At 42.7% G+C, this 21531-nt stretch overlaps 2 protein-coding genes across 3 annotated transcripts in view; both read right to left on the bottom strand.

The window, feature by feature from the left end:
- Window positions 1-15847, bottom strand: part of LOC126405562 (beta-1,4 N-acetylgalactosaminyltransferase 2-like) — a 41885-nt gene extending 26038 nt beyond the window's left edge. The window contains exons 1-2 of one of the 2 annotated variants that reach the window (XM_050069360.1): window positions 15825-15847; window positions 221-354 (exon numbers count right to left, since the gene is read on the bottom strand). In XM_050069360.1, the coding sequence (XP_049925317.1) occupies window positions 221-354; window positions 15825-15827 (137 nt within the window). In that variant the 5' untranslated portion in view covers window positions 15828-15847. Of the gene's footprint in view, window positions 1-220; window positions 355-8225; window positions 8358-15824 lie in introns of those variants that run through there. The other variant, XM_050069359.1, reaches the window with a different exon arrangement.
- The window catches only part of LOC126405581 (dual specificity protein phosphatase 3-like), a 608181-nt gene that overhangs the window by 112247 nt on the left and 474403 nt on the right, over window positions 1-21531 (bottom strand). The gene's annotated exons all lie outside the window — the stretch shown is intronic.

Here is a 21531-nt window from a genome sequence, read left to right as displayed (position 1 = left end):
TACGTGCTACTTGGCCGTCGGACGTAGTCCGTGTAGTGTGTTCAAATGCAACTGACACAGGGCGACGTGAGGCGACGTAGACGACGCAACAGTTGGCTTTCGTCGCCGCTAGTTCTTTGATGTCGGTTTGGTGTGTCCACACCTTAAGGTAAATAAGGATAGGGTAGCACACACACACACACACACACACACACACACACTGACCCAGAGCGGCCTTTACCTCAGTTTTGGTGCAATGGGAGCCTCTGGGGTGAGCTGTCCAGCAGAGTATTGTAATGTGTATAGACAGAATGCCAGCAGGATGAACATACACACGACAGCGATCTGAAGAGGTGTTCTGTTGTACACAGCCATCTGTAGAGACACACACACACACACACACACACACTTTTATGTTTTGGCTGATAATTCCTGGACTGGCTCCATAGTGGCACAGCCCCAGCTGACAATGATCACAAACATTGACATTAAATAAAGAGCATACAGAGGGAGGGGGGGGTGTCTGCTTGCCAAGTTTCAAACGGTGTTTGCCATGTGTGTAACTAAATAGGAAATCTCTTCATGCGTCTGAAGAGATGAGGTTCAGTGTGCAGTCAGACCCATGTCCCCTGAATGGTGCATGGCTGTTATTTGTTCAGTTCATTTTGGAGAACTAAATCTGAAAGCATTCATTCCCTGCCACTGTACAAAGACAGAGAAATGTTTGCACAGCCTGGGACCAGAGGAAGCTTGTGGGTCAGAAGTGTTTTCAGTTAGTTTCAGTATTCTACCTCCGATGAAGAGCAGCACACAGCTGAACCTTTGCCTCGTCCAGAGAGAGTCCCAAACAGGGCTCTGTGTCTGTCAGACGGTGTGAAGGGGAAACTACCACATCAGCAGAACAATAACGTCATGCACAGCAGAAGAAACATCAGGCCTCTTATTTATTAACATTCTCTCATATTTTCTGTTATCTTTCTATTTAGAGACAAAATGACAGAGGTCAACTCCAGGTGCACCAAACATTCGTAAGGCCGTCCTTTCATGCAGACATGTTACTTGCCCTAGAGCTGTTGATTTTAAACAGCACCTGATGGTGTCTTGGGGAAACATGGCAGGACAACAACCTAAGTTAAGGGGGCTGAAGTCTGAGTAGGGCTGGCGGGAGGGGTGCTGGACGGGTCCAACAACCACTGACCTTCACCCAGGAGGCCGGTGATCACTTCCTGTACGATTCTAAAGCCAAACCCTGTTCTTTTTTCCTGAACCCAACCACGTGCTTTTGTTGTCAAAGGAAAAGAAAATTTGCGATGTTGTACCGACGTAGTGCTTTTATTTTGAAAGAGACTGTATGCAAACTGTACATTTCCTGTGAAAACAGAAGTGTATTTTGAAAACAGACAATACATGTAACAGGCTGAAGTTGACAAGGCGTCCCAGAACGTCAACAACCAACACACCCAGGGTACCTTGGACGTCACATGTGGACGTGGAAAGTCCATGACCAAACGTGGACATGTGACGAGGTCACAGTGAGGATGAGTTAGAAAATAGAAATGACTGTTTCAAACATTGTAGACGTCACTGCCTTCATACTGTCATGCAGGAGGAGGTCGTAATCAGCAAAGTAATGAATGAATGAATGAATACTTTATTTGTCAGAATCACTTCTGAAAATTTTCTTGCGTCCAAGACACTTGTTTCTCGTGACAGAAAACAACATAATATAACAGACAACCAGACAAAATGTCACATCAGACAAAAGCATAACAAAATATGACATGAGACAACCATCAGACATGTGACGTGCTATATGTAACCTCATCAAAGTGGCTGCAGTGCCTCCAGGTCCCCACCCTAGCGGCTATTAAATTTCCCCCTGCCCTGACAAACCCGACTGATTCAACATTTTAACAGATTGAGGAATAAAGGAGTTCCTCAGTCTATTTGATCTGGCTCTAGGGACTCTATATCTCCTGTTGGATGGCAGCAACTGGTATTCTTCAAATAAAACGTGTCGGGTTGGACAAAATATTGTCTGCCAGGGACAGCATTCGTCTATTATATGCAGCTCTAAAAACTGGCTCAAGTGTTTGGCCTACAATCTTTGAGCAGATACGTAGCTGTCTGCCCAGTCGAGCTTTAAGTTGCACTGAGAGACAACTATACCATGCACTGACTCCATACTGCATAACACTGAGAACAATAGATTGAAAGAACAATAACAGAATAGGCTTACTAGTACCAAAAGATCTTAGATCTTACATCCCTGGGGCGCTCCAATATTGGTTACTATAGAAGTTGAATATGTCTGGTTAACCTTGACCCTCTGTACTCTGTTTTTGAAGAATGCATGGTACCAGTGAATTAAATAAGGATTTACCTCCTTCTCAACCATCTTAGCCAATAAGAGCTCTGGCTGGATCGTATTAAAGGCCGATGTGAAATCTAGGAAAAGAGCTCTAGCTGTCGTTTTAGGCTTATCAAGATGCTTCAGAATGAGGTGCATCAGTGTCACCACTGCATCTTCTGTGCTACGATTATGCTTATATGCAAATTGCTGCCTGTCAAGTTTGTCAGCCATGGACTCACTAAGGTCCTTAACTACAATTTTTTCCAAGGCCTTCATTACAACCGGAGTCAAGGCGACAGGGCGATAATCACATGGTTGCTTTGGACATTTCACTTTGGAAACAGGTATTATATGTGTTCACAGAGCACTTGTAAATAGGCTGCCACACAGGAGCCAACTCATCGGCAAAAGTTTTCAAAATATATGCACTAAGATTGTCTGGTCCTGTGGCCTTCCTCTGATCTAAACGTTTAAAGGTATTTCTCACCTGCTCAACAGAGACATCAATCCTATCTGTCTCAGAAGGTACAACTGTTTTAGTTATCTCAGCAACCCCATCTGTATCATTACCTTTTTCAAACCTAGCAAAAAACCCATTCAACTGATCTGCAAAATCTAAATCATTGTCTACCACCAGAGCTTTTTGGGTGGTTGACAGCCCAGTCATAGCTTTCATTGTATCCCATAACTGTTTGCTACTTTTGCTTCTGTAGGCCTCCTCTAATTTAAGCCTGTGTTTCCTCTTTGCCTCCCGTAAAAGTTTACTAGTAGTTTACTACCTGTTTTAGTCCTCCAATGTCCTTGTTTTTGAAAGCCATCTTTCGCAGGTTTATAATGTGTTTAACCTCTTTTGTTATGAATGTCTTGTTATTTGGGTATATTTTTATTTCCCTAGTTGGTATCATTGACTGTACACAGAAATCTATATAGTCTGTTGTTACTGTTTCATCCAGGGAATCATGGTGGAACACTTCCCACATGGTACAGTCATATGATGCTTTCAGTTTTTCAATATTATCAGGTGACCACACTTTAATTACTTTCTTCTCTGGTTTGAAGCGTTTCAATTTAGATTTATAAGCAGGTACAAGATGAACCGCATTATGATCTGAGGTGCCTATTGGTGGTCTTATCCTTGACACATATGCTCCCTCCACGTTTACAAAGCATTTGTCCAACAGCTTATTCTTCCTCGTTCCACCCTTTACATATTGTTTGAATCCTGGCATCATTAAGTCCAATTTACACTGGTTCATATCTCTGACAACAATTGCTGGAGCCTCAGGATGTTGTTGCTGCATCGTGTGGACACAGTCTGCAACAGTAGCTGCTGCTCGCTTCGCATTGCCACTGGGAGGTGCATATACCACAAACAGCAGCACGCACCCAAATTCCCTTGGCAAGTAGAATGGTCTTAATGTCAGGTACAAGATTTCAACGTCTTTGTCACAAATCCTGCCATTCACGATGTATTGACGGCACCACTGATCATTTATTAGAACACAGATCCCGCCCCCTTTGCTCTTACAGGTGCTGGTATCTCTGTCTGCTCTCACCAAAGTAAAGCCGTCGATTTCACAGACAGAGTCCGACACCGAGGGATGTAACCAGCTCTCAGTAAAGCACAGCAACGATGCCTCCCGGAACTCTGAACAGTACCTTGTATAGGCACGGATCTCATCCATTTTGTTGTTAATTGACCGCAGGTTTGCGAGGATCACAGATGGAAGTGGTGGCCTTGTGTGCCTCGCGCGCAGGCGTCTCCGCAACCCTCCTCTCTTTCCTCGTTTCCTTCACCGCCGGAGTCCTCTTATCAGCGCCGGAGGAATGCTGTCCAGGAGCCCCGGTGCAAGGTACAAGACCCGATCCCGTGAAGTGACAATCCCCTGACAGCATCTTAGTTCCAACAGTGTTTCTCTGCTGTATAGGAGCGCAGAGCCAGCAGATGAAACGCCGGTCTTTGCAGCCCCACAGTTCATGTCCACACGTGGATCCATATTCCAGCATATTTGTTGCATTTGCAACCACAGTCCACATAGCACGAAAACAAACATGTGCATAAACATTTCCCCGTGCTCACTTTAGACGAGACCCCATTAAACATAAAGAAAAACAAACCTAAAACAAAAAAGAGAAACAAGCGCCTCGACGCGAGTCGCAGCCGTGCCGCGCCCCCAATAATGCAGATGGACGTTACTGCCATTTTGCAGCCTCGAGTTCGGCATTTCAGCCAACGTCATTTTGGGTTTTTTTGGAGCCTGTGATGACCATATTTAGACGAGAGGCTGGAGCTGTAAAGGAGCATGGATTGGATCTGACTCATAGACTCTGGCGATGTTTTACAGACGGCCTCAAGCGCTGAAGCGGCCCCGCCCTCAAATGTGCGTAACTTTGAGCTCGAAAAAAACGTAAACAGGTGAGTTATATAAAAACTAGAGCTCAGTCTCACTCCGAAGTTGTCGAAATCCGGTGCTTGAGCAGTGACTTGTGGTGTCAGACACTGACAAAAAAGGCTTCTTTTAATATCAGCATGATACGCGACCGATTGCCCGGCTGTGTCGGGGGAAACGTGGCCGGGACAAGAACGAAAGTTAATGCAGCAAACATAACAACGTGTTGTTGTTTAACATGGAGGTCTGTGGGGATTGACTCGCTCTTGGAGCCAGCCTCAAGTGGTCATTAGAGGAACTTTAACACTTTCACATAGGCTTCATTTTTCAACCTTTTGAAAAATGACTATCGAGCACGTGGATATTTTCTTGAAACGATATGACTTTATTTTTGTTATATACAATATTTCAACTTACTTTCTGAAAACATTACAACTTCTTTCTCCAAATATTACGTTGCTCTCGACTTTTCAGAATGAGGTATGTTTTTGAATGCGCAGGAAGTTTTGGACATGAGCAGAAATCTTGTCGTATGCTCAGCGCTTCGTGGGAGACGGCGAGGCAGCTTTAATTGTATATCACATTTTATACACCAGGGCAATTCAAAGAGCTTTACAGAGCAATAAAATATAAAACATCACAAAGGATGCAGATTTACAATGAAAGAGTAACGAACAGAGCTACAAAAGGTAAGGTAAGGTAAACGTTATTGTCCCCTAAGGGAAATTCATCTTGGGCACAGTGCTACATTTCATTGCTTCACAGGTCATCACAATGACAGTTCTATCACATGAAACAGACATGGACTACATTTAACAATCACAACACAGAAACATACAGAGATGCCTAAAGTGCAAGAAAAAGTGCTGAGTGCTGAAGTGCCGTGTGTTTAATGCTCGTTGCTCGTTGCTCTATTGCACTAGTTTTTAACATTGTTCAACAGCTTAATGGAGGCTGGAACAAATGATAATTTGAGGCAGTTTGTTTTGCACTTTGGTATATGAAATCTTCTTCCTGATGGGAGAAGTTCGTATTCAGAGGACAGTGGCTGAGTAGAGTCTGAAGAGATTTTTGTTTATGACCAAATTATTTACGATAAAAAGTTATCATTAAAAATAGCAAAAGTGCAGATGATGTGCAAAGATAAAGATATTATTTAAAATGATTTGAAATCCAGTTTAACATAAGTTTGCAGTGATTACAGGCTGTGTTATAACGGAGCGTTTTTAGCTTTGAATTAAAAGTGGCCAGAGTCGGGCCTCTGTAACATCATCTGGGTGAAAGACAGAGAGCAGCTGAGATAATAACACATTGTTAAAATCCCCAAACGAGCCAAGCAGGAACGGGAGGCCAAATAAAAAGTCACAGGGAAAACTACCTTATGGTGCACACGCACTTGCACACACTCACAACCTTATGTTGGGACAGGAGGCAGGAGCAGTTGTTAAACTGTGGTCTTATCAAAACCTTGTACAGATAAGAGCAGAGCCTGAGCATAGAAAGCTGCCAGCACATGTATCTGCTTTCACAGTGGTGAATGAGTGTGTGTAACGGCCCGGAGCTGACGGTGTGGCGCTGGTTACAAAGCACGCTCAATACTTATGCTTCTTAAAAACTTAACTGACACGTATCACGCAGATAGAACTGAATAAAAGCACGAAGCAGTGAAGCTCATGATGCCGCTGAACACACGAGGAGGACAGAGCTGTGGTAGCGTGGGCATGAATATCAGCCGCCGCTGCAACATGTGCATCATATTATATATATTAATGATCATATTCATATTTAATTAAGAAAAAAAGTCAAGTCCTTTCAAGTCATCTGTCTCGAGTCAAAGTCAAATTTCAAGTCATGAATACCACGTCAAAGTCCAGTCCAGTCTTTCATCAGTGTTGGTCAAGCAGGTCTCAAGTCGTTAACGCTTTTAATCCTGAGCTAAATGATTTCTTTAAAAACAAGAAATGACCCAAACATGATTATGAGTTCAGTAAAATGTTACAAAAAAAGTGAAAATTAGAGCGAAAAAATAAAAGTTAAACAAAAAACAAAACAGGAAATGACTTTAAAGAGAGGTCGAAATGAAATAATAAATAATAAAAATATATTACGTATATTTTTTTTTCTGTAACCAAATTTTAAATGTATTATTATGATAAAATAAATAAATAATAATAATAAACATACAGTTATTTTTAAAGAAATAAAACCATTTTGCTGAGGTTTAAAAAATACTTGTGAAATGTGTCTGGAGTGACTTCACTGCAGGTTTCGAAGGGTTAAAACTTGCGACTCGAGTCCCCCACCTCTGCTTTTAACTCCTAAGTGGAGTCTTTAGAGCATTCCTAACAAAAGAAGAACGGCCCTAAAATACAACTTAGGAGTAACAAAATAAATATACAATATAAAAATAAATTCCTAGCAAGAAACAGGAGTGAGGAGTTTTGTTTAATAAAGCTAAACGTGACTTTTAGTCATTGTTGTAAAGCACGTATCACACCGACTGGACCTGACGTTACACAAGTTTCAATCTGAACTAAACTGAAGTGCAAAATATTGATCGTGTTTCCAATAGATAGATAGATAGATAGATAGATAGATAGATAGATAGATAGATAGATAGATAGAATGTTAAATTTAAAAATAAAATTACTTGCATCCTCCTGATGTTGCACAATAGCAATTTTTTAAAAAAAAACACATTTTGAAGCTCTTAATACGAAACGTGAGGACAAATTGTTTTAGATTTCATTTTGCATTTATGTAAACATTAATGATGACATTAGGAGAACACAGACTGGTCACTCTCTGCTGTTTAAATGTCATTTCTTTTATCTTTAATTTTACTTTATATATTTACACATACAATATTCTCTATACTTACTTATATGTGTCAACTACTTACATTTATATATAATACATTTCACATATATTATATATTTATTATTATTATTTATTGTGAGTGGTGACAGTGAAAAACATGTCTCATGGTTGAAACAGAACGCAAACGTCTACCTACAAATTTAACATTTCCTTCAAAGAAAGAAACAAAGAGAGACGAATAAACAGCAGAGAGTGACCGGTCTCATAATCTATTAATAATAATAATACAATTTATTTATAGGCGCCTTTCACAACACTCCAGGTCAAAATAAAAAAAACTAAACGAGTTCAGGAATAAGAAGTAAGATAAAATCTACAAATAAATAATTAAGTAAAATAACCTAACAACAAATAAATATTCAGCAAGGCAAGTTTACAGTGAATAAGTTTTATTTATTTATTTTATTCATTTAGTCGTGAATCATTAAAAAAAATGGCAAAGGTTAAATTTCAAACAGTTCAGCTTCACGTCTCATAAAAAGAGCTTCAAAATGTGATGTCTCCAAATTCTGATGGTGGCTGTTGGATCACCATCAGGAGGAAGACACTGTTTATTTAAAGTTAACATTAAAAGATAAAGTGATGACATTTAAAATTCTACATGAAAGTTCTCCAGTTCTCACCATCTGCTGTGGTCGGGGTCCCACTCGTCCTGTTAATGTGACATAAACCGTCCAGCGATCAGTGAGGTGTGACCAACTGTGTGGAATGTTGACACGTCTACTTCCCAAATAAATAAGGCGAGACTGGCCACAGGTGAGTTGAGGGGCAGTGCTGTTTGTTACCAGGAAGAAGCGTGTCTCAGTGCCTGTACTAAGTGCAGTGATAAAGTAGGATGTAAAGATAATAACTGATGGGGTGGAGCAAGAGGAGAGAGGGTTGTGACGGACATTGAACCTACAGTGCTTTGCCCAAAAGATGATTCCAAGCTTGTACCCACACCTATAAACTGCCCTTTAATAATGATAACTATGATTTTCCTGTGTAACTGAAATTTGTCATACACACATCAGACCAGTAAAACATCATCAGAGCCTCTGTGGCTCTCATTGCCACTCCCTGTTTGGGAAAGATAGTCCAGCACTCTGCGTAGATGCCGTCAGTGTACACAACGCAGGTTGAAACCTGTCTCCAAATTTCTATTTTAAATCAATAATTAAAGCTGTAGAGTTGCTGTGTAATTGGTTACACCACCAATAAACCCAACTAGAATTACCACACCACGGTTGAACGCTCTGACAGTCTCCATCCATGTCAGTGAAAACATGGATGCTTCACACACAGAACATCTATACAATCAGCACAGTTTCAAGATTTATGACTTAATTATTGACAATAAAAAGTTACCATTAAAAAATAGCCAAAGTGCCTAAGAGGTGCTGATGATGATCCAGTTAAATCCAGTTTAAAAGTAAGTTGTTACAGGCTCTGTTAAAACGGACATTTTTAGCTTTGAATTAAAAGTGCTTGGAGTCGGGGTTCGTCTGACATCATCTGGGAGGTTGTTCAAGGTTCGTGCCACATAAAGAAAGATGCTGCCACACCACGAGAAGTTCGGAGAAAAGTTGATCTACAGGAGGTTAACTTTTTGAAAGTAATACAGAACGGCCGCGAGCCTTTGATATATAATGTTTCAAGATTAGAGTCGCCAATTCAGTATCTGGCCAAACGTCTCCCCTTCTGTTCCTGAGATATGACATTAAAACATGATGATGTCACAGTCAAGCTGACCTTTGACCTTTTGACCTTCATTATTTGTGTCAAGTTTGGTCACATTTAATGTATGAATTCTTGAGTTATGGACAAAAACATGTTTTGTGAGGTCACACTGACCTTTGACCACCTGAATCTAATCAGTTCATCGTTGAACTCAAGGGGACGTTTGTGCCAAATTTGAAGAAAATCCATACATATGTTCTCAAAATGTTGTGTTCACAAGAGTGAGACAGATGAGGTCACATTGACCTTTGACCACAAAAATTGAATCAGTTCATTGTTGATACTAAGTGGACGTTTGTGCCAAATTTGAAGAAATTCCCTCCATGTGTTCTTAAAATATCACGTTCACAAGAGTGAGAAAGATGAGGCCACGTTGACCTTTGACCACTAAAACTGAATCAGTTCATTGTTGATACTAAGAGGACGTTTGTGCCAAATTTGAAGAAATTCTCTCTCAGTGCCCTTGAGATATTGCATTCACATGAATGAGACAGACAAGGTTACAGTGACCTTTGAGACCTATGAACATTAAAATTCAGTCACCAATTCAGTGTCTGACCAAATGTCTCCCCTTCTGTTCCTGAGATATGATGTTAAAACATGATGATCAATGCTGAATCAAAGTGAACATTTGTGCCAAAGTTGAAGAAATTCCCTCAAGGTTTCATGAGATAAGATTGGGCCAAGAATGGGATGTACAGACGGATGGCTGTACAACCTAAAAACATAATGCCTCTGTCACAGGCCCGGTCTCACTCCGATGTCGTCGAAATCCAGCGCTTGGGGAGTGACTTGTGGCGTCAGAAACCAATGAAAAAAGCAACCTTTAACGACGGTACGTCATATCTCAACGTTGACAGTCCATGATCAAATGTCGATATGTAACAAGGTTGGAGTGACAGTGTTGGATATTACTACATGGGCTCAGGAACATTTTGAAAAACCTTGTCAGTCAACACAGCGCTGCATCTACGAACGACTCTACCATAAAGAGTGAAAGCCAGATATCAACAACATCCAGAAACAGCTCCACCCACTTCTCTGAGTCTGAGCTCATCTGAGATGGACTGACACAAAGTGGTGTGACCAGACCGTCATGGACATCCTGTCCTCCAAGACCATCCAGATTGTTACCAGCTCAAAGTTCAAAGCCAACTTCACATCAGTGAAGGCTCCATGAATGCTGAAAGGTACATACAGGTTTTGGAGCAACATATGCTGCCATCCAGACAACGTCATCTTTTTCAGGGACGTCCCGTCTTCTTCCAGCGAGACACTGAGACACACTGTGTATGTGTTCCAACAGCGTGGCTTCGTAGTGACAGAGTGCAGGTACCAGACTGACCTGCCTGCAGTCCACACCTGTCTCCCACTGAACATGTGTGGAACATGATGAAGCACAAAATACGACAAGGTCGACCTCGGACTGTTGAGACACTGAAGTCGGATATCAGGCAAGAATAGGAGGAATATTTCCATTTCAAAACTTTGTGTTATGTGTACCTCTTTGGACAACAAAAGAATGTGGTTAGGTTCAGAAAAAGGTCATGGTTTGGCTTAAAATAAATACAACTGTTAGTAAAATTATTTAACATTACATGACATACATCATGTCACATATACTAGCACACTATTTGCTTTCATATAAAAAATGATTTGCACTCCCAGGTTAAAGTCCAGACTTTATTTGACTATCCACCTCCACTCCCTCCCTCTTTATTCTAGGGTAGGTGCCCAGAGTGTCTCATACTGGCTTGCAAAGGCTTCTCAGTCACACAGCGCTGGCCTGGCTCTCAACAAAAACGCCGAAGGCGGGGCTGTATGTCCTTTGCTGGCGGATGTATTCTCAAGATGTTGCTGAATGTTATGAAACCCCCCAGACGACTTATCCGACCAATGTACAAACAAATCTAAAATTCTCCTTTTACGAGAAGAAGTCCGATTATTGGTGGAGGTAATGAAACACCAGTGATGACATGTTTATGAATGCAGGCATTGATTTTTGCCAATAAACAACTGAAAATGCTACACACTGTCCCTTTAAGGGTTCACACCCACACGAGGTTTAAAGCCGTCGACTCCACGCCAACATCTTCAAGAAATTCAAACAAGTCCAGCTGCCTACGATACAGCACTTAGGATCAGTGCATAGGTTGTTGTTTCCCATTGCGAGGGGGATTTAAAAACAACAGTAACATGCAGATGCAGATGGGAGTCGGCCATTGGCAGACTTGTAGCCACAGTTTACATCCCGTGAGTCAGACGAGGGGTCGTGTGCAGGCTTGCCAGTGCGCCTCACTATCGCCCAGGGTTTGTTCCTTGTCTTGAACATCACTGATAGTTCTTCAGAGACTTGATCTATTTTTAACCCTGAGTTTTTTTTACAAGGTGATGTTTGATCGATGATAGCAAGTCATGAATTTGTAAGAATATTTCAGTGCCAATTCTACAACTGATATTTCAGAGGTGTGATGCATATCACTGTCTCAAGGTCAGTGGGAAAAGCTTGTTGATCCTTGAGCCTGTTCTTTCCAGTCCGGTCCCTCTGAGTGGTCACTGAAGCTGAGTCATGCAGTCATGTTGTCCCTCCTGTTGTACACAATCAAATCTATCAGTGCTGATTTTAAAGCACGTTTAAAAGGTAACTCTCAGGTTGAAGCAACAAGATCTCCAAATGTAATCAAATCTTTTCTAAACTCCTTCCTTAAAACATTTGCCTGTGGCACAGCTACAACTGAAGCAGAACTGCTCCATCACTAACATTTACATTGAACGCAGAGCAAACAGCAAACGGCAGGTTAAACTCAACATCAGCTCAGTGATCAGCTGTTGTTATTCTTGCAAGAGGTGTCTGCTTGCAAAGTTTCAAACAGTGTTTGCCATGTGTGTAACTAAATAGGAAATCTCTTCATGCGTCTGAAGAGATGAGGTTCAGTGTGCAGTCAGACCCATGTCCCCTGAGTGGTGCATGGATGTTATTTGTTCAGTTCATTTTGGAGAACTAAATCTGAAAGCATTCATTCCCTGCCACTGTACAAAGACAGAGAAATGTTTGCACAGCCTGGGAACAGAGGAAGCTCAGAAGTTGTTACGGCCGCTGGCCTGTGTGTTGTTTTTCTTTGTGTCCCCTTCCTTTTTTTTCTCCAGGTCCCGCCTCTCCCTCATTACAGGTGGATCAGCACACCTGAAGCCACTTGAAATGGGGGAACTATAAAAAGTGGAAGGACTGGCTGCGAGTTTGGTTGTTCAGTGGACTGTGGCAGCCGAGCTGTGTGTGTGGCGTGTCAGGTAGCCTGGAAGCATTTTTCGCGTTAAACGACCAGTGAGTACTCCCTTGGTGTGGAAGGGAGGGTGTTTGGTAGTTGCTGCTTTGTTGGCCCGAATTCATGTTTTCTTTTGCTTGTGTTTTATAGTGGTCCGGCTACTCATTTGGAGCAGCTCGCTTTACGTTCGCATTATATTCTGTTTTTTGTAAATAAATAATTGTTCGGTCAAAGTTAACCTGCTCTCCTCTCTGCTTCTTCCAAAAACACCCGGTTAACATTTTATATGTTACTCCCCTCATCCCCTGGGCTCAAACGGGGACGTAACAGAAGTGTTTTCAGTTAGTTTCAGTATTCTACCTCCGATGAAGAGCAGCACACAGCTGAACCTTTGCCTCGTCCAGAGAGAGTCCCAAACAGGGCTCTGTGTCTGTCAGACGGTCTGAAGGGGAAACTACCACATCAGCAGAACAATAACGTCATGCAGTTTCCTGCCATCACCTGCCTAAAATTATGAGGACTGACAACACATCATCATCAAAGATGCCCCTGAGACGGTCCAGCCATAGTGGCAGGGTGTAAGATGCAGGCAGGATCAGCGAACATGGAGAGGCCCGACCAAGTGGCTGGGATAGTGCACAGGATCATCTGTACCCAGTAGGGACTCCAAGTACTCAAATCCCGATGGGACACACCACCGAAGGTGATTGAGAACAACAGGGCTAAGATCCTGTGGGACTTCAGCTTCCAGACTGACAAACAGCTGCTGGCTCACCAACCGGACATAGTGGTGGTTGACAAACACCAGAAGAGGGCAGTGGTGGAAGATGTGGCGTTACCAGCCGACAGCAACATCAGAGAGAAGGAACACGAAAAGGTGGAGAAGTATCAAGGGTTGAAAGAACAGCTGGAACAGATGTGGAAGGTCAAAGATGACGTGGTCCCTGTGGTTGTAGGAGCACTCAGGGCTGTGACCCCCAAACTGACAGAGTGGCTCCAGCAGATTCCAGGAACAACATCTGAAGCCTCAGTCCAGAATTGTGCAGTCCTAGGATCAGCTAAGGTACTGCGCAGAACCCTCAAACTCCCAGGCCTCTGGTAGAGGACCCCAGCCTGAGAGGGTGAGAGGGTGAGAGGGTGATTACACTTCTACTTTCTGAGTGCAAAATTTTCATGGACACAAGAAGATTTTGCATTTGTTGTTGCAAAATAACTTTTTTTATTGCAAATGTCAAGTGTACATGAAGTTCAGAATATCTTATTTAGTCTTTTGCATTAATGACAGTGAACGCTTGAGCAGCATGAACTCCACCAGTCTGAGCATCACCTGATGACTCACATCATCTCAGCAGGATCTGATGGTGTTCCAGAGAGCTCGTCATGATGCCACAGAACTCTCGGCTTTCTCTTTCTTTGAGTGCCTCCATAAACGTTCAGCAGGGCTGAGGTCAGGTGTCTGTGCCACGACAGGCAGGACTTTCATGATAAATGGACTCTCGGTGTGCTTTAAGGAGGAGAACAATATGACCGTGGTTTGTTTGACGTTTATCTGAGGCAAGATAATGACTCTGCAATCAGTCATGATAAAACCAGATTGCAGCTCATGTTTTGTCGAGCAGGGCGCAGCTGTCTCTCAACAAGCTGGTTGGTGACGTCACTGGAATGGTTCGTCTCTGCTGTCCGCTTGTTGTCCAGTAGGCATTTTAGTAAACTTGGGGAACTTGGTCGTTTGCTGGCTGCTTTGCTCTCTGACAACATTTTTTGTCATCCAGTGTGAGATGTTGTGAGGAGAGCTGTACACAAATGTAGAGGAAGTGCTCGACCGGTGGAACAAACGTTGCATCGCTGGTGCCTCGGTGGCGGTGCAGGCGCAGGGTGCAGGTCGACCTCATTTGCTGCTTTGATGGAAGAATTGGAGTTTGGGATTTGGGAGAGGAGCTGTTATGAAAGGGGTGAGGACTAAACAGAGCAAAGCTTTTGGTTTATGATCCGAGACCAGTGTTGGGCTTGTTACTCTAAAAATGTTATAAATTAAATTTATAAATTACTCATCACTTTTTTCAAAAGTAATTTTATTACTTCACTTATTACTCCCTGCCAACAGTAAGTTGTTACACCACTTGTTATACTACTTTTCCAGTAAACCCAGTAAAACTGGTAACAGCATATCTCCCCAGAATTTAGATGTGTCTCTGTATGAATGTCAGGGTGGTCACCTATAAGTGTAGCTGAGGCTAGTTAGTGCAATTTTTTTATTTATTTTTGCTGACCTGGAGGTCTTCAGTTGCCTGTGAGCGGTATTTTCGCAGAGATCTGTCTGACAGACGGAGAGTCACTCATGGAGCAACATTTCATCCAGCACATATTCAACCACCAGCTTCATCACTTCTCTGTGTCTGCAGCTGTCCACCAGTAAAGTCCAGTTTGGGTTGTTTAGCCAGTGCAGAGCTACAGCCGACCTCCGAGCCGAGGAGGGCTCTCCTTTGGTGGGGTGTATTTCCTGGAGCTTCAGGTCGTAATCAGTGTTTCAGAGCGGAGGTTTGAGGACGTGTTTTTCACAGTGGAAAGAGTTTTAGTCCGACTTCCTGCAGCAGCAGAGTTCCTGTCGTCTTTCCTCCGACAGAATCATAGTCATGACCAAATTTGCTTCCAAAAACTAACCAAACAGCCAGCAAAATCTTGGCGGTGTTTCCACATCAGGGGGTACGCTGAGAAGAGGATGTGCACATGAACGCTAAACAGAACTGGCACCACCAGCTAGCTAACGCACTTCTGATGTTTTTGTTCAAAGAAGTAAATGGTAAATGGACTGCACTTGTCTTTCGACCACTACATGTCACATTCACCTATTCACACACATTCACACACTGGTGGCCAAGGCTACTGTACATGGTACCATCTGCTACTCAGTAACCATTCACACGCTCTCACACACAGCCATCAGGAGCAGTTGGACAGATGTTCCTGTCAAGGATACTTTGACATGTGGACTGCCGATCTCTTGATTAGTGGACGACCTGCTCTACCTCTGAACCACAGCCGCCCCGTTTGTAAAGTGTTTGAATTTGTAAATGCCACAGATTTGCTTGAATTTGACGTCTGCCTCAGAAATGTTGCAGCGTCTTAAATATTCTTCATTTCACGTGATAACTTCTTGTGTTTTCAAATGTTTCTGAATCCTCACATTCTTCTGATAATTTTCAGGTTTACATGAAATGATTGAAATACAACAGCTCTCACCATGTGCTGTGGCCAAGGCTCCGTCCGTCCTGTTCATGCATCATAAATAAATAAGGTGTTGACATGTCTGTTCTCAAGAGAGCAGAGGTGACGTTTTACATGAGGGGGGAGTTTCCTTTTCCACCAGGACAAAAAGTGTCTTGGTGATTCACTCTGTGCAGAGTACAATCTAAAGTAATCACTGGTCGGGTGGCGCAACAGCACAGAAGGTAGTGAGGGCACCGTGCCAGTGCTTTGCCCAAAAGGCAAACAGAACTACAGGTCTGCACCCACACTGCTAAACTACCCTCACAGAATGAGGATGGAAATATATTGTGTGAATAAAATATTATACTTTGTGACGAAGGTGAGCATCATAATAATGATATATTGCATCAGTGAATCATTTATTCATCACATGGAATCCTACAAGGTAAAACTGCACGAGGTGAAATGTGATCCCATCAGCTCCTCTAACATTAGCTCTGTGATTTAGGGCCCGTCCCAGGTGTTGAGCCATCATCAACACCACCCACTCCACACTCACCAACTGTCTCACTGAAATAAAATCATGGATGCAAACAAACTATCTCCAACTGAACAGAGACAAATCGGACATAATCATCATTGACCCCACATCCCGCACCAGAGCCACCAGCAACCTAGGAATCATCTTCCACAGCCAGCTAAGGTTTGACCACCACATCAATCACATCACCAGGACTGCCTTCTTCCACCTCAGGAACATCGCCCGTCTCCGCCCCTCACTCACCTTCTCTGCTGCAGAAACCCTCATCCACGCATTTATCACATCCAGACTGGTCTATTGCAATAGCATCCTCTATGGCTCATCATTCAAACTCCTCAATAAACTTCAATACATCCAGAACTCCGCTGCCCGCCTGCTCACCCACACCCGCTCCTGAGAGCACATCACCCCCGTCCTCCAAAACCTACACTGGCTCCACATCACACATCGCATACAGTTCAAAATCCTCCTCCTCACACACAAAGCACTCAACAACCAGGCCCCCTCCCGCCTCACACACCTACTCCACCACCACACCCCCTCCCGCGACCTCCGCTCATCCAAAGGAAATCTCCTCTCACTACCTGCACGGACCAAGCACCGAACCTGGGGGGACAGGGCCTTCTCCATCGCTGCCCCCTCCCTCTGGAACTCACTCCCCAAACCCATCCGTATCTGCACACACTTCCCAACATTCAAGACCATGCTCAAAACTCACCTTTTTTAATCAGCTTTTAATGTATAAGTTTGTGTGTTTTATGGTGTTTTATTGCTGTTTTTTATTCTGACTTTGCTCTATTTTATGATTTTTAAAAAACTGTAAAGTCTCTTTGGGCATTTGTTAAAAGCGCTTACAAATATAATTTATTATTATTATTATACTCTTATTCTTACCTCTTATAAATCTCTACTTTTTACATCGGAGCCACTGTTGTGAACCACAGTTTCCTCTCGGGGATCAATAAGGCGTTTCTGATTCTGATTCTAGCTAACTTCTGCACCGGCTTTCAAAAAAAGAAAAGAAAAAGAAAAAGTCCCTGCCACAACCATGTAAATAAAACCATGTCAGAGGTTTGGAACAACTCACAGAAAGCTGATACATGACAAAGGAATCCAGCTGTAATATATTTTATAACGGGTCACGAGCCATAAAGGTCTGAAGTCTTTGACACTGTATGGTAGTTTGGTATTCAACATATGTGTTTTTAATGTAACTGTAACTACAACTGTCAAAGAAATAAAGTGAAGGAAAAAGTAAAATATTTCACTCTGTGCATCAGAAGTACAAAGTAACAGAACATGGAAATACTCAAGTAAAGTAGCTTAAAATTGAAAATGTAATCAGTTACTTTCCATCATCGCTGCAGAGGCTGCAATGGGATGTCGTGTCAGCAAAAACACACTGACATGACAGTTTTGTTTTTTTTAAAAGATATTTTTAGGGCATTTTTGCCTTTAATTGACAGGATAGTGAAGTGTGAAGGGGGGAGAGAGAGGGAGAGACATGCAGCAAAGGGCCACAGGCTGGAGTCGAACCCGGGCCGCTGCAGCAACAGCCTTGTACATGGGGCGCCTGCTCTACCACTAAGCCACCGACGCCCCGACATGACAGTTTTAAAGATTAATTTCCAAAATATCCTGATGCAGAGTTATTTTTAATTCATCCGTATGATATTATAGAGCACCAGGTTACCGCTCCTCAAGATTTCCCAGCATGCAAAAGTTACACGATTAATACATAGTCTGTGAAAGTTCAGGAGACTTGAATTAGGATCGAGTTTCCTCAGTGTTTAAACTGGTATGTAGAAGAGGTGTGATGGACTACGCATAGCATTTGAACTTGAGGACAATAAAGACAAAGGCTGACCATTTCTCCTCGTCCAAATATCAGCACCAAATTAGATGCAAATAAAATTACAATTACATGCAAATTAGATTCGAATGACAGAGTGGAGAAATAATAAAGCTATTGTGGGGACCACTGGACATCACGGATGATTTTTTCATCTGTGCAACTCTAAACTGGACATGTAAATCATGTCCTGTAAGTTCAGCCCTCGTAAAATGGCTGCTGTGGCCTCTTTTGGTCTTTAGACAAAAGATGGCCAACTGAACAGCACCGTGGTCACTGTGACACGTGACCCTGAAATGTCACCAACCAAAACAAGAACCTTTCTGCTCCTCTTCTTCATCTTTGGACCTCCAGTAAGAAGGGTCGCTGCTGCAACAGGGGCCTGCCTGGCCCTCCTCTGCTTCTTCACCTCGCTGCACGACACAGCAAACAACACGTCTCTGCATGTGGCCCGCTCCCAGCAGACACTCAACATCTTGGAAATGACAGAGGAGACCACACAAGTTCACTGACACGTTTATTTGAACCTTGACCTTGAACCTGGCCGCAGACAAATCAAGAACTAAAATGGAATATTCGCCTATATCATCATGCATAAGAATGTTGAGTACGGTATTACTTTTAGTAGTTACTTCAAGACATTAGCCTCATTGTAGCCTGTAGCTCTGACTGCCTCTCTGTGCACCGTGCTAACGTGTGCGCACGAGACCAGCGAAAGCACGTGAACACACATGAAGGCGGTGCCCATGTCTCACGGTCTCGCACAAGCGCACACACGTGAGCGCGGTGCCCAGAGAGGCAGTCAGAGCTACAGGCTACAATGAGGCTAAAAACAGAGTTCAAATGAGGTTTTTCCAAACAACTTTTTATGTCGGGGCTTCAGGACACTTGGATCACTACGGACGAGCAGTATGGAGATATTTTGTGGTTTCAATTATGTGTTTCTGGACGTTTGAATCTGGGGCGCCGTCAGCCTCCATTAGGTGGAGTTGTGTTGCTACCTCCTCTCCCCTTGGATCTCTGCAAGTGATGTGAGGACTCTAAAACTTCACCTGAGCCTCCCTCGGCATATGGGTGAGTAGATAATGGCTGAAGTTTCATTTTTGGGTGCACTATCCCTTTAAACTGTCTAACACAAGAAGATGACCTGTGTACTCTCTGCGAAATCTCTTCCCAATCATTAGCCAAAATCGCCTCTTCCAAATCCGCTTCCCAAGCAGTTTTAAGGGCTTGAGGAGAATCCGAAAGGAGATTGTAAGTAATTGAGTAAATAGTTGAGATCACCCCTTCAGTAGAGAGAGGATCCAAAAAAGCATCAAGGTCAGGATCATGAGGAAGAGCAAGATCAGGAAATGAGCAACGGACAAAGTTGCAAGTTTGCCAGTCAGTTCTGTGTTTAATTATTCTTTATTTTTCTTCTGTACACTGTAGTGCTGGTGTGAATGTTAAAAAAGTGGTATCAAGTTGGGAACAAAGTCATTGGTGTGATTCAGTAAATTGTTCCAGAATGAAAATGTTCCTTATCAGACACCTTCTCAGCAACGCGTCAGCATTGCACGTTTGGGTTATTTTGTGTATTCGTTGAAAAGATGCTCATTGCAAAACTAAATTGTCCCAGTTTACCAAAACTCACTCTACAGGGTCCTCACGGGTCTCTATTGAGTCTTAAAACATCTTAAATTTATTTAAGTTTTTATGATATCCAAGGTCTAAAAATGAGACGAAAGACCGACGTCAACCTTAAATGTTTTAAGTGTAGGAGAGGAGACATTATATTTTTGTTTTATTTCACCAATATTTTACACCCCACAACAACGACCATTCCAATAATGTCCAATATCTTTTTGTCTGTACGTTAAATGGGTTCTCCTTGTGTGGTTGTGATTCACATTTTTACTGAGAGGAAGAATGTGTTTAACCAGCAGCAGGAAAAAGTCTGAAAACAAAAACACGATGCTGCGAGTGAGTGAACCTGGCTCAGCAGAGGACGACGCTTTGGGTGTTTACTTTTTGGAGCCTGACGCTGGCACCTGAAAAAGTAAACATTGTGGCTGTACATACAAGAGTCGATTCATCTCATCCAAATATGTCCTCTCAGGTAAAACCTTCAGCAGACAGTACCAGCCCCTTCTTGTCCACTGTAAACCATGTATCTCCAGATGTGTTGATGTTGAATGTTTGTGAGAAACTGAAGATGTCCCTTAATGTGCTGCTGAGAACATTTTCCTGCTTCTTTAAGCTAAATAAACTCTTTAAAAACTTTAAAAGTCATCGTCACAAAGCTGAAAACGGGCTGTTTCTCTGACTGTTCAGAGACACGAGGTTCTCACAGGACAACCACACTTCAAACATGAGTTCAGGCAAAGCAAACAGCACGAAGGAATAACTCCAATTGCGCAGAACAGAGCTGCCAAGAAAACAAACTGCCACTGTGGCTCCAACAAGGGCGCAAAGCCAGAGAGTGACGGCCATGCCCGTTTTTGTTTTCCTGTCTGTTTGGCTGTTTGCTGTCTTTCACAGGTGCTGGGCTTGAGCTGGGGCCTGTAGCATGAAGCGAGGTCACCCTTTCCTGGGTTACCCAGACCTATCCTGGGTTGACTAACCCTAACAATGGCAATCAGGATAATCGGTATCACGACACTGGATATCAACTCGGTAACTCAACCCAGGGTTTCTTTATCAAGAGCCGTGAACGCGCACGCAGCGGACCAATCACAATCATGAGAGAAGCGCAGCGTCACTAAGCGTCCTCACAGAGCGCCGTATGTGAGGAAAATAAAGTATTTGTAGTGAGGCTCAGAGATTAATTCTACTAAAATATGAGGAGGAGAAAAGCAACATTAGAGAAAAGGCCAACACCGTGGCAGCTGCAGGAGGAGGAAACATGCGTGGCAACGCATAACGGGATGAATAATGTTTAGCTTTAGTTTAGATTAGTTTATTTGCATATAATGTTAAAAACAGACAGTATAACATTTACAAGATTAAAAAAAGAAAAGTGCCGGAGAGGTTAGAAGCCACTAAAAGCTTATCAAAGAAATTCCCCTGTCAAAACATCAATGACATCACATAATAGAGAAGAAAAACAAACGGGTGAGGAAAGAAGGAATAGAGGAGGAGAGAGGGAAAAATCAAGACAACACAAGGCAGCAGATAAAATGATGTGTAGGTTAAATGACTCATCACTGGTTCAAGTAGCTACAGTACCTGTACCTGTACATCTGACACTGATCACACCCTTGAATCCCATGAAATCAATGCTGCGCAGATGAATTGCGTGTATTACAATTATCGTCTAACATCATTGCGTCTGATAAACTGGTCTTCTTTGTCATAACGTTATATAT

The sequence above is a fragment of the Epinephelus moara genome, chromosome 18 (genome assembly GCF_006386435.1).
Source record: "Epinephelus moara isolate mb chromosome 18, YSFRI_EMoa_1.0, whole genome shotgun sequence".
Taxonomy (NCBI): Eukaryota; Metazoa; Chordata; class Actinopteri; order Perciformes; family Serranidae; genus Epinephelus; species Epinephelus moara.
Note: the sequence above shows the minus strand (reverse complement) of the source record. Positions and strands in the feature narration are given on the sequence as shown.